Below are 13341 nucleotides of genomic sequence, written 5' to 3'. Positions count from 1 at the left end.
GTATAGGATTTAACCCTTTCATCTTTGCATAGATTATTGATAAACAACGGAAATGCATTCAAAACAACATTTTAAGAATAATCATTTAAATAATCTCAGGAACTAAACCTGAGCTATATACAATAACCGTCTGAATCTCTCCCCCCTCCCCTGAACTGGAACAGATTCCAATCTGAATTGATAACAGCTAGATCAGCTGCAATAAGAAATATGGGGTGGAATTCACCTAACGCACCCCACCGTGTAATTTTGGTGCAAGGCCTTCAGCTGTAAGCCACCCAGAGTTGCTGGGGAAACTCAGTCAGATGGGTGGTATATAAATAATAAAATTATTATTTTTATTATTAATGGGGCTTTACCCTCCTACACCTCTGTTCTCCTACCCCCTGAAACAGGCTGGGGGGGGGGAGATTCAGGAGAACCCCAGAGCAACATGCAGGGGAAGGAGACGGGCAATCATTCCACCTGGCAAGCTGCAATGCTTGTGCAGATGGAATGTTCATAAGAGCGCAACACTGAATTCCATCCAGTATTCTACCAACTATTGTAGCACAGCAGTTGTGCTGTATGGTTTTTGAGCCCTAGATATGCTTGGGGTTCTCAGGGGGGCTAAGTTGGACCAGAGAGGAAAGCAGCAGCACAGAATTCTGCATGTGCTGTGAATAAAGCCCTTGATTTTAGATGACTAAACAAGAACATAACCCCACTGGGAACTTCTCCTGCATGAGCTCTATTGGAAGAAATGCTGTGTTTTTGTACAGGTTTCATTCATTCCAGTGGGGTTTGTGCAAGTTAACTATCAGATGGATTGTGATATTAGGTGGGAACATAAAATTACTTCCATGCTTTGTTTGTTGTATCCTCCTCACTTTAAAAAAATGAGTAATTTGGAATTATGCACAGGAATTATGTGCTTTTCATTTATTTCTTTGGAAATGAAACTCATAAATAACTCATAAATAAGTAGGGATGGGGATACTTTTTAAGAACATAAGGCTAAGAAACCGAAGACCTGTCCTGATAGAAAAAAAGGTTTATCTCTGACTAGCAGAAGCCCTAGCTGTGCAGCCTCTGGTTTTGAAAACATCAGCACAAACTGTCAAACTCTCAAGTAACTATGTGGCTAGAAAGGTTCTAAAATGGAGCTGTTTTCCACATACAAAAATGTCACAGATGAAACAGATCTTTAAAGCATACAATTGCACCCCAGATTACCATCACTGGGTGTAAGGATGGAGAGAAAAAGAAACCTACTCCATCTTGTTTTGGAACACTTCCCAAATTTATTGTTAAATGAAAGGAAGGAACAATAGGTTTTCACCTTCTTTCCCCATGATGCCTTTAGAACTTTTGGGGCATCCCACACACAAGTATTACTAAGTCAGTCCCAGCAGATAAATATGAAATATTTGTTAAGTACAAACACAGCACTTCATAGTGTGCTAGGAACGATCAACGCTTATTTAGTGTCATCTTCTTTGGAACATCTCTTCCAGTGACAACTGAACTCCAGCATAAACATCCATAGAGAAGGATATTAGCTTATATTAAGTAAGCTCTCAGATCTGGAGTACTTTCAAAAAAACATTTTATTTTCAAATGTCCTCTTAAGTATTTTTTTTAAGCTTTTAAAATATCACATGATTTAAATCTGATCCCTCTAAAGCTGATTTTTCAACTGAAAGAAGAGATGTAATCAAGTTCAGTGAAAACACAGGGAGGCCGAAGAATGCAGCAGACAATATTATACAATTCCCCAAAGTTCAAAACAACCAGGACTATGGTATTTTCCGATGAAGCTTCAAGGGTGCAATCTGGTACTCAACACCCTCTGGCTAAGAAGCTTTATGATTTAGCAAAACCCTACTATGCTAATAGAACACACAATGTGCCTCTGCCATGGAAAAGTACACCGATGGAACCCCCCCCCCCCCGATACATATGTGGGTCTGTTAGCACTGGAGTTTCCTGTCTATTCCAAAACCCAAGCTTATGGAACTCCATCTTGCTTGGGCAGTTGCCCTCTCTTGAGCACGGGCCTCACAATGGATCAGGACATATGTCTTTCTGTGTGCCAAAGGTAAGTGTGCTGTAACCACCTGCTCTTATGCAGCAATGTGTACATTTGGCTTCACATCCTATGCTTCACTCCCCTGAAACCCATTGGTGGAAGGGAAAGGAAGCATGCTCCTGTGCGGTTCCTAGCTTAGGCAGAGCATTTCCTTAGCAAAATGCTTGATGCTCGTGAGCTGAATGCTCGTTGCCCACTTGCCCACCTGCCTCCCCCTATGCTATCCTGGACCTTCCCACCAATGTGGTGTGTGTAAGCTGTCTATAAAATGTATTTTCATTGGGGTATTGAGCTACTGCCCCAGGAAGCAGGTGAACCTTTGTTGGTGTGTCTACGCAATTGTACTGGCCATCACATTTTCACTAAATGATGACCACCAGGAACAAGGGGGGGGGGAGAATCTGTGTGGATTTGAATTAGAGCATGCTTGTTCCAACTTTGCAGAATACCAAGCACAAAAACAGGTAAGCACCACTGGCAGGCAAAGGCAAAACAAAACAAAGAGGAAACCAAGGGCTTGAAATTAAATTTAGTCCAAGCCTTACACTTTTTATTCTATTTTGGCAGCAATTATTACCAAGTTCATGAAATGCTATAGCAAATCCTGCTCCTGAGAAATAATTTATTTCAATATGTGTCACACCTACAACATATTTCATTTCAAGGATCTGGAGTCTGGTAGTTTTATTTCTTTCCTCCACTAGGGATGAGGATGGGGTGAAGTTAATGATTTGCTCTTTGTGTGGAATTAAACCAGTGAACTCCTGGGTGTGTTTCTGTCTGCTTTGAGGACCACAGCACAGAATTTCTCTGGTTGTATCTGTGGACACTACCTTATTCTCTGTGCTTCTTCCATGTTGGGGCCATGACAACATGGCTTTGTTCCCTTCATGCATGGAAAACATATTGCCATTGTTGCTGGCCCACCTCTTCCTGGTCGACACTGGCCATGTTTCTAGGAGCACTGGGGATATGTCTGTTATTTTTGTACCATTTTTGTATTTTGTGTGTTTTCCCCTCCCCTCCCAGAGTTAGCATGCTTAGGATATGGCAGCTGTTCCACCAATGCAGCAGCAGCATATCCTCTTCCCTGGCATAGCAAGCATATAGGATTGCCACTGCACCTCTAACACTTGAAATAAAACAAAAATCTAATTCCATGCAGTACCAAAACATTTTAAATGTTCTTTTAAAATGTGAAATGGTATTTAAAAATGTAGCACCAAGCAAGTCAGCACCTGCTGCCTAAGAATATATTATAAAGAATATGCATCAGATGGGTTCCCCCAACTGTATCTGATGCACCAGAGCTAAAAGATGCAGCATTTTTATTTAAGAAACTGCACATAGTTTAAAAAGGACTTTCAATTTTTTAAAAAGACCTTTTGAGGCATCTGATCAAGGCCTGTATTTTAAAATGAGCTTAAAGATATATTTGCAAATGTTTGTATGTTTCATGCCAGGCAGAAACCAGCTGGCTAAGTACTTTGGCAGTTGTTTATCTTCCTGCTCTCCTGAACAAGGCCCCCCCCCCCTGATTTATAGCATTTATATACTGAGAGAGTTAAAGGGCAATAAATTTTGGGAAGAGCTAATGGGAAAAGCAGCTGGCTGGGTAAGCCTCACAGAACATGTGGCATCTGAATATAGACTGCATTTTTAATCAAGGCTTATATTGGCTTATATCTTGATCAGGTTCCTAAATTAAATGGGCTTAGATTTTCAAATGTTTCATGCCAGGCAGAAGGCCAGCTGTTTAAAGAACACAGGCAATGTTTTCCTCCTAGACAAGGGGCCCCTTGATTTATAGCAGAAAACAATTCTCAAAGTCGTAAAAGCTGGAATTACAGACTGAGTGAGGACACTGACCCTACATGTTACAGAAGATAAAAAAGGCAGAGATAAATATAATTAATAGTTGGTAAATAGTAAAATAATACCAATGTGCCTCCCAGTAAAATGAGCCAGATCTTCTTTCTAAGGTTAAAGACCAAATGGAGAAGCATTTAGCTGGCAGAAAGAGAGCATTTTTGGGAAGTCCTTTTTAAAAGCTGTTTCTTTCTTAAACTGAGAGAGTTAGAGGGCAATAAATGTTGGGAAAAGCAGCTGGCTGAAGGGGGGTGTGTGTAAACTGAAGAGGCTTCTTTTAAAGCGGTTTTTTACTGTGTTCCTTTTTACTGAGTTCCTTTTCTACTTTACAAAGGCCTTATTCCTTTTAAAAGGCTACCTATGTTATGTATTAAATATATTTGCTTAAATGTAATTATGCAAAGGATTTAAGAAATGCTAAATTCTTATTTCATATAATTGTAAGAGTTGTATTTATCCTGAAATTAAGTCAGCCACCAGTCTAGCCCCCCTGCCAGACAGGAAGACGCCATCCAAGCAGTCCTGATATATAGCTGTCAGGCATTTGTTTAACCATTTGTTTTAGAAGGCAATAGGGCAAGGAGGGCAAGAGGTGAGCTGGTAATTAAGATTCCTTGTTGAGACACATGTAAGATATATTACTACTTATTTGTCATTTATAGATGTAACAATATATAGCTCTTTGTGTTCCATATAAGGACAGGAGGATATGGGTGTATCTTTTAGGATTGGTTATAGCAATCAGCCAATAGGAAATCCAACCAGGCTGATTGGACAGAGGCAGCCACAGGAGGAGCAAAGGGGGCTGGATTAAGGGAATATAAGTGCTGGCCATAATGGCAGGAGGCCAGGCCAGAGCTTGGTAACCATATACCACTGTGCCTCTCATTTATTTGTCTGACAAATAAATAATTATTTTAATTTCTCTATTGCTGCGTTGAATATTTCATTCCAGCTAAGCGTTAACCACAAGCAGGGTGCTACAAACACAGTAGGAAGTCCTTCTAAGTACATATTATAGGATTGTGCTGCACAGGTCAGCATACAGCACCTTTAGGGTCAAATGGCAGCTGGGATGGGAGAAGATTGGATTAGTATTTTTTTTTGAACCAGGGGGCAGGAGCTGACCTGAAAGAACGTAACATGTAGTTTGGCCCTAATACATGTGACTGGCACTGTACAGAGACACATCCCACGAACTGATATCTCTATAGCGTGTTAATTTATTTTTTATAGCTAAGTTGGAAGCCACCCAGAGTGGCTGGGGCAAGCCACTCAGTGGGGTATAACTAATAAAATTAGTAGTAGCAGCAGCTGCATGTACTGTATACTGTGAAACATGGCAGAAAATTTCCAAGTTGAAGAACGGCCTACCAGGTTAGGAGCTGTAATGGAGCTATATCATGGGACTATATTTGTGGCTCAGTCACAAGGTGTTTAACTTACAGTCACATGAAAGAGATAGTATTTCAGATCTATGCATATGCTAATCTGGTAGGCATCCATGTTGGGTTCGGTGTCTTTTTGTTTAAGATACTGAAGAAAACAGGTGTTTTCTCTCCAGCAAACAGCCTGAGGCTGCATTGGAGAAGAGACAGAGCTTTGATTTTAGCACAGAATACAAGTTATTTGTAATCTATTATGTGAAGAGATGTTCTCTTTATGTGCCAGTATAGTAAAACACTGGTTCTCTTTCTCTTGCATTCTGGGAACTTTTCTAGCTTCCTTTCCTTGGCTTCTGAAGAGACTAAAGTCTTGCTTATAATCTTTCTCTGCTTCTCTCCTTCATGCACAGTGTGTAAAGCCGTCCCAGGCACCCAAATCCCTAAATTCCATTCCTTACATTCCATTCTTTTTTACTCAGATCACCTTAAGTTCACAATGTTCTGTTATTCTTCAATGTATAATTAATTATGTGATTTTATATTATGATCATAACATTAGTAATTGCTTTAGTCATATTATAATCAATCTTTAGTTGTAAGTGGATTAGGAGCTTTCATACCTGTCTAAGGTCCAGCTCTCTCTTACCCTTTGATGTATCAGAGATTAATGAATTTATGTAAGCCCGCCTTATACTTATGTTACCCAATCAGGAGTGAGTCTCTTTGTCTGTGTATTGACCAATCAGCCACTAGCACACCGGTGGCAATGCTTTTTAATATTGAATAAAAGAGAGACGCGTGGGTTTTTTAGACAGACTCAGAAGACGCTCTCTGAACACCATCTCCTTGTCTGTCTTGATTCATCATCCCAACAATTATGCCTTATGCTGGGACCAGTATAAGAAATACAGAACTAACTGAATGTAATTTTTATTGTTTAAAGTTATTTTGAAATTAAGTCCTGTGTGTAAAGCTTTTGAACCATATTTTTAGACTGGAGAATTTTTATTTCAATACAAGAATCAGTTTTTGTTCATCCAGCGGCTTCCACATGCACAATATTAATAATCTCAATAAGAAAAGCTTTCTGAATTGCACTTCACATGTTTAAAACTCTCTGAATAACTGTTGGCTCCAACAGATACTAGAAGCACATGTGACTGCACACCTCTCAGTCTCATACTGCTCTGCACTCTATACAATGAGAGAACTGCTGTTGCTTACAAGCACCTTTTACGGCATGAAGGAACAAGGATGTCACTCCTGCTGCTTTCATTCACTTTTCTATCCCCTCTTGACTGCTCTTACGTGTAACTAGGAAAAGAGCAGGAAAAATCTGCCGGTATCGGAAGTTACCTTGTATATTTCTAATTCACAACATAAAGAGCTTAAGAAGGTATTTTCAGTGGGAGCTCTCGCAAGAGCCCCCCAGAAGCCTGTCTGAGCCTACATTTTAGAAGCAAACTTATTTTTGTTTGGTGATAACAAAAAGTCTGGGCATGTTGTCTTTATTTTTAGTTAAGTGTCTACTGGTTTTATTGGAAAATTTATATTTCTGTTTTTGCAATGGGTTGTATTCAAGTAATTTTTCCTCACAGTAGACCCATTGAAATTAATAGATCTAAGTTAGTCATGACCATTAATGTAAATGAGCCTACTCTAAGTAGGGCTTTTTTGGAGTTGCAGTTAAAAGACAAATAAAAAAAGATAAGCATTTCTTATAATAGATGATAATGAAGTATCTAAGTCAAAAGGCAGAGTGCAAGTTCGTATTATTGGAAGGGCAATGGGGCTGGAAAGAGGAACTTTTTCATTTAAAAGAACTCTTCCATTTAAAAGAATTAAAAATACATCAGATCATTTCCACCAAAAGCATGTCAGATTTGGATCAACTTTAGCACATTCCAACAGCGTAATTATCAGTGGTGGAGGAACTATGCATAATGACCAAAAGTACCCCCACCTTGTATATGGTAACATGTACTGGGCCTAGATGCAAAATCCATGAAAATTCCTCTCAAGTGCTCCTCATGAGGGATGTCCTGCCTTTTGCAACGTTCCACTGGTGCCAGAACTTTTGAGAGGTAGAAAAGAGGTGGTTATAAGTAATAAGCAGGGTACAGGGGAGACATGAAGGCAAGAATGGAAATGACTTTATTCTGATTGCCTCTCACAATTCATTATGGTGATATCCTGGCCTGACATTTTTGCGACATGCCGAAATCCAGTGTATAGCTGAACTAATCAATCTGACATAATTTGCCATATATAACACTGCCCTAGGCAACCGGAACCAACAACTAGTTTTCTAGCAGAATTTAGATGTTGAGCTGCACTCTAAAAAGGAGGTCTCTGCTCAATCTATTGTATGCTATTTGAAGGTGTGTTCAGGCAACATGGGAACAGGGGCTGGGTGTGCACAAAAGCCCCACCCCCAGTATCCATATGCACATCACCCCACCCCCACTGCTTGGTCTCCCACCTACATGGGACTTTTATCTGTGTATGTTTGAACGCAAACAGAATAACTCTGTGCAGTTCAGGTCCCTGCTTCATCAGAGTCCCCAGCCACACAGAGGGTTCTACTTGCATTTAACTAAAATTGAGTAGAAGCTCCATTTAGACTAGAGGGGGGAGCGAGGGTGTTAGGGGCAGGTCTTGGGTGAATGCCACTGTCCTCAGCCACACTTTACCTACACTGGTTATCAATATGCTTTGCTTTTATAGTTAATCATATGCTTCCTAAATCTTTCTGGTGAAAATTTGGTTTGGCTTATAGAAAAAAATTGCTTCAAGATTTACAAACATCTTGCTGTCCTTTACACATTATTACCACATAAATCACAAGCACTGGGTCAGGGAGCTGACCTAGAATGTTTTTGAAATTTCTGACAAATACATTTGCTTTATTTAAGTCTGTGATTTTGTTACAGTGGAAACTACTGTACTCCTCCTCTAAAAATAAAGCCTTTGCTTTTCTGAAGCTTTGGAGGCTATCTATTCTTCCATGCTTCTGAGCTTAGAGATGATTTTGCAGAAGCAGACAAGGGTGATCAGAAGCCACATTATAAGAAGAGTTTTGCACCCCAGAATGTATATCAACAGGCCAAAGGGCTTCTCCCCACTATAGCTGGTTTCAGACTGAAAAACAAAGATACTCCCCTTTTACTAAGAGGAGGCATGGCACTGCTTTATGTATTTCCCCCCTCAACTTTTACATAATGATTCTAAGTAATCATTATGGTTCTCCAGGAAACAGACTTCAATTCCACAGGATACTATTTCAAATACTTTCTTTGTGAAAAATGCCATTTCCTACAGTATATATAAACAAGCTGTTCCATCTACAACTGTAGCACAAAGTTGCAGATGAAGGGCACTATCCAGCTATGTATTTCTGCTACTGCAAGGACTTTTGGCTGTGCAATGGAACTTATTCCCCCAGACCTTTTGAGCAGATCTGGAGAGGGGGCAAGAGGCATATGGGGAGAAAAGAAAGAAGGGAAGTTCCATATTGCAAGAAGAAATCCTTGCACTAACAGAACTACTTTGTTGGAGACCACCGAGAGCTTTTAACCTGTAAGTGTCTCTCATTACACAGCACTGTAATGTTAATGGCTTAATGTTTCCATGTTGTTTCCAGTTGGCCAAACTGTCAGTAAGCAAGATACAAGGGCATGAAAGGAACACTAGTGGTAAATCCAGGGTAAATGTTCAAGTCCTGGCCTCAACCCAACATAGTTAAGCAGTTAAACCACTGAAATTACCTCTGTTAGGTTGTGCACATTGTGTCAAAACTCAATAAGGTTTTTTCGTTCTTCTAACTTTTCCTAAAATTTCACACCATTCAAAAGTTCCCCTGCACTTGGAAGGTTTCTTTGAATTATGCTATCAGTACCTTGCAGGGTAAACACAACTGGCACATGGTAAGAAAAGGCAATATGTTAGCTCTGAATATATGCATTTATCTGTTGAGAGATACATTATTATATACTGTTCAACCAAGTCATCATAGCTGTTTCATTTCACCAGTTTATTATTTCATCAAATGGCTTCAAATGAAACACTGGATCAAGCTCAACCAAGGCACTAACAGAACTCCACTTGAAATTATCATCTTGACTACAGTAACATGACCCAGTTCAGGCAATCATTCAAGGCTTCATAATCTATGCATTATGAAGCTCTAAACGACCACTGGGTCCCAGCACTGCTCCCCTTGCTTCTCTTCTCCTGCCTTATAGTAAGTCTGAGTTCCCTGCTACATCCAACCATGGGAATTCTGGCTTAACAAACAGGAATGGTTAGTTAGTTAACATACCAGAATTTCCTGGCTCAGGTATAAGAGGAGCTCTGGCTTAATACAAGCCAGGATCTTTGCGCCCAAGTCAGTGCACAATGGGGAGGGGGCAAGGGAAGAGTATTTTACACAGTATTGCCTTCCTGGCTTCATAAAGCACTGCTTCTGAAGCCTTGATTGACTATCTGACCTGGGCCAGAGGGAAATGTGACACATTGAGAATTTTGCTTGAAATGAGCAGAGGGCACTTCGGATGAAATCTTCCAATCACATACTCCAGAACAGTTTCGCTGATTATCATGTAGGAGTAGTCTGGGGCAGTCTAAAGATGCAAATCTATAAAAGACGGAAGAATGTGCCCTAATTAAAAATTGTATGTGCAGTGTTTGGCGGGGATTCCCACTATACTCAGCTAATCATTTTGCACTACATGCACCCAAGGAAAAAATGTTTACCTGGGATGGCCACGGTTAACCTTTTTTCCTTGCTGAGACGGTGCCCATAGAAGAATTCATTCATGGAGGCCATGGAAGGGGGGCCCCTCAGAAGAAATGATTCTGTGGAGGTGTGATCAGGGGGGGTTCTTAATAAAGGCAGTAGGTGGGTCCCTGAAGTCCTGGGATGGCTCTGATCACAAGGGGAAGGTGAGAATAGTCTTGCAGGAGATCCAAGAAAAAATACATACGAAAACAAAAGAGTTTTTACTTTAATTACTGAGCAATGGCTCCTTGAATGACATTAGCACATTCCTTTCCCCACCACCACCCTCCACAAAGCAAACCAGCATGTTGTCACCACCCCTATCATTGCTGCCAACCCACAGGAAAACGTATTTCCTATAAAGGGAAGCTTTGCTTATAAAATTTAGAAAGAGAAAATACAAGCTGCTCAACATGACCCATCAAGCTGAGTATAGATCACCTGCCATGTACAATGGCCCACCATAGGGTCAATAAAATCTGTTTTTTGCTGCTTGCTTGGGGCTCTTCTTCAGTGTTGTCACGAATTTGAGGCCATAATACATGGTGGTGGTGTGGCTTGGTGGGTTACATCTTGTGCAGGCCCCCACATCCAATTCTCATCCCCCAATATAGGTTTTTAATTATTATTTAGGCATCATGCATATTTTCCATTTCATTTATAATATCTGTATTTAACATTTATGCTGAACATGTAGTACACAGACAATGAAAGTTTGCCCTAAAAGTCTCTGAACAGGGGGAATCTTGTTTAGATACTGTTTGTGGAAGTTGTTCCCACAAAGTGGGGGGATCTTTTGTCCACCATCTTCTCCTTGACCTTCCTCCCCCTGTTGGTGGGACTGCCACAGAACTATATGCAACTCTGCAAACCACTAGCATTTGTTTCTGGGTTTGAATAAAAGTCATCTGCTATTGAACATTTATTCATTTTAACACAGGTGTTGAGAAGCACATCAGGGTAATCACATTCCTTGCCCACATTTCAATAATAAAGAGAAAAAGGAAAGTTTATAAGCACCTTAGTTTATCAGAGGATCATTTCCCTCTGGATGTGGATATGCCTCTTAGACATGCCCCTCCACTTCACCCCGCCCCATCAAGAGGTTTATTTTTGCTATGTATTAAGCAGATACATTCAAAACATACAGAATATGCTGAAATGCTAACAGAATATGATCTATGACTATATCAAAAGGAAGAAAAAAATATTATGGGCAGATGGAATTACTAGCCAGGCTTCACATTTTGAAAAGTCGCTTCTTCACACAGCCCCATCTCTCAACGACCCCAGCCAAAATATATTCATTATTTGCAATTCAGTGAATGACCTTAATTCAAGTCAGGCCACTGCACTGTACTATAAAGACGACTGCATGCATACCTTTTCCTCTGAGTGCCACTGCTGACCAGTATGTTTGGTTGCTGTGGGCCCTGACTATGCAGGAGGAAAGTGTCTATGGTTGGCACGGTGGCTGATGCCTCCTCACTTACTTTAGGGCTGCCGATCTTGCTCTTTCCAAGTTTGCCTTTGCTCCGCCGGGACTGCTCGTGATCAAACTCTAAGTCTTCCAGACGCTGGGTGAGGGCGAGCTTTTGCTGGATAGCCATCCGCAGCAAAGAGTTTAAGGTCTTCTTCTCATCCTCTGCAGCCGCCAATTGCCTCTGCATCTCATCCAACTGTGTTACGTATTCATCACACCTGGGGAGAGAGACAGAGGGAGAGAGAAGTGTCTTTCAGATTATGTGAATGTCCCTCATGGAGAAATGTCAGCAAGAACCAGCTACATATAAAGAAAGTACCCATCACCTGTTATCATGGCAGCTGGAAAAAGCTATGCCTAAAGTAACCGATGTTGCTGCCTGCTGGCTATATTTATGTGCAGTCTGGGCAAATTTAATGCTTTTCCATGACAGAAAAAGGTACTAAATTTGCCTGAGTCAATGGGCCATAAGACATTTCTAACATGGACCTGCCCTGAATTATTCTCAATTCAATGAGAGAGAAAAACAAAACAATATGCAATCAAAAATGGTCAGCCAAGCAAAAGGCTCCAAGAAACCCACTGAACAAAACCAATTTGAGTGAAAAACCCTCTCAGTCCCGTGACTTGAAATCATGCAACAAGCACAAGTGTAGATAGGCCTAAGACATTGAAGAAGACTATTTCCTCAGTTTCCCATCTCTTACTTGCTCTGAAACTTATATATGGTGCTACTAACATTTATCTGATCTGCTGGAAAGGTGGAAGGTGTGGCGGGACTTGCTTAAGGAAATTAAATTAAATTAATGTAATCTATATTGCAATGTAAATTAAAAATGGACATGACCCCAGGACGTTTTAGGTAGAAATATTCCTAACAGAGCCAAGACATTATGTCATAGTATTAGTAATCAGCTGGAGGGAAGCATATTTAATTATACTGAAAGCAGAGCTTCTTTGCTTACAGGAACTCTCTTTCAGTATACAAGCCAAGCACTCAAAAAGTCACAATGTTCTGCACTTAAGTGGACTTTGATGCTTATCAATAACTGATTTGTTTTTTGTTCCCAACTGTCTAAATGCTTTATTAATGGCAAATTTGTTAATATAAAAGAACCACTGCTTTATATATTAACTGCTACATGGATGGCATTTGAAAAGAATTGAAACTCTCCAGTGAAGCTCAGAAAGAAAGAACGATCAAATTAAGTAACTCCCAAATTTTACTAAAGTATAAGCTCATCAGAAATTCTGCAGTAAAAATAGGAAAGATTTAGGGAATTTGAAAACTTTTATTATTTATATGCCTAATACCTCTCCATACTAAAGTATCAATTTTTCCTCTTAATTTAATTCAAAGTACTGTTAAGTATACCCAAATCTCTTGATATTACTGCTTCATAAGCCTGTTTCTCCCCCCTTTTTAAGATTATAAGTTTGAATTTTGTGCCTTTATTTTTTTGTTGTTTCCTTTAAAAGTAATTTGAATACATTATAAAAAGAATCTTGGCCATATTCAGCTTGTAATAACTGATAACCTCATATCCCAACTGAAATGAACCTGTGCCCTTATGACATAAATATGTGTTTGTCTTATTTTCTCTTGGGAAAGAAGGCCATATTTCTGAAAGAGTGTGATTGCTGGAAGCACAAGACGTCATAACAGGGATCTGCATTTTATCACAGTTGATAATAGAGATTGCTGTAAAGACTGACGGGGGAATGGACTTGTGAAGTTGGGGTGTTTGACTTG

The 13341-nt window shown here is 40.0% G+C and overlaps 1 protein-coding gene across 21 annotated transcripts in view; it reads right to left on the bottom strand.

The window, feature by feature from the left end:
- BICD1 (BICD cargo adaptor 1) overlaps window positions 1–13341 on the bottom strand; it is a 136439-nt gene that overhangs the window by 25295 nt on the left and 97803 nt on the right. For 7 of the 21 annotated variants that reach the window (XM_081212017.1, XM_081212014.1, XM_081212009.1 and 4 more), the window contains exon 7: window positions 11599–11806. In XM_081212017.1, coding sequence (XP_081068143.1) covers window positions 11599–11806 — 208 coding nt within the window. Of the gene's footprint in view, window positions 1–7288; window positions 7400–10080; window positions 10281–11488; window positions 11807–13341 lie in introns of those variants that run through there. The other 14 variants (XM_081212008.1, XM_081212020.1, XM_081212021.1 and 11 more) reach the window with 8 other exon arrangements.

This window comes from Podarcis bocagei (assembly GCF_964188305.1).
Source record: "Podarcis bocagei genome assembly, chromosome: 10".
Classification (NCBI taxonomy): Eukaryota; Metazoa; Chordata; class Lepidosauria; order Squamata; family Lacertidae; genus Podarcis; species Podarcis bocagei.
Note: the sequence above shows the minus strand (reverse complement) of the source record. Positions and strands in the feature narration are given on the sequence as shown.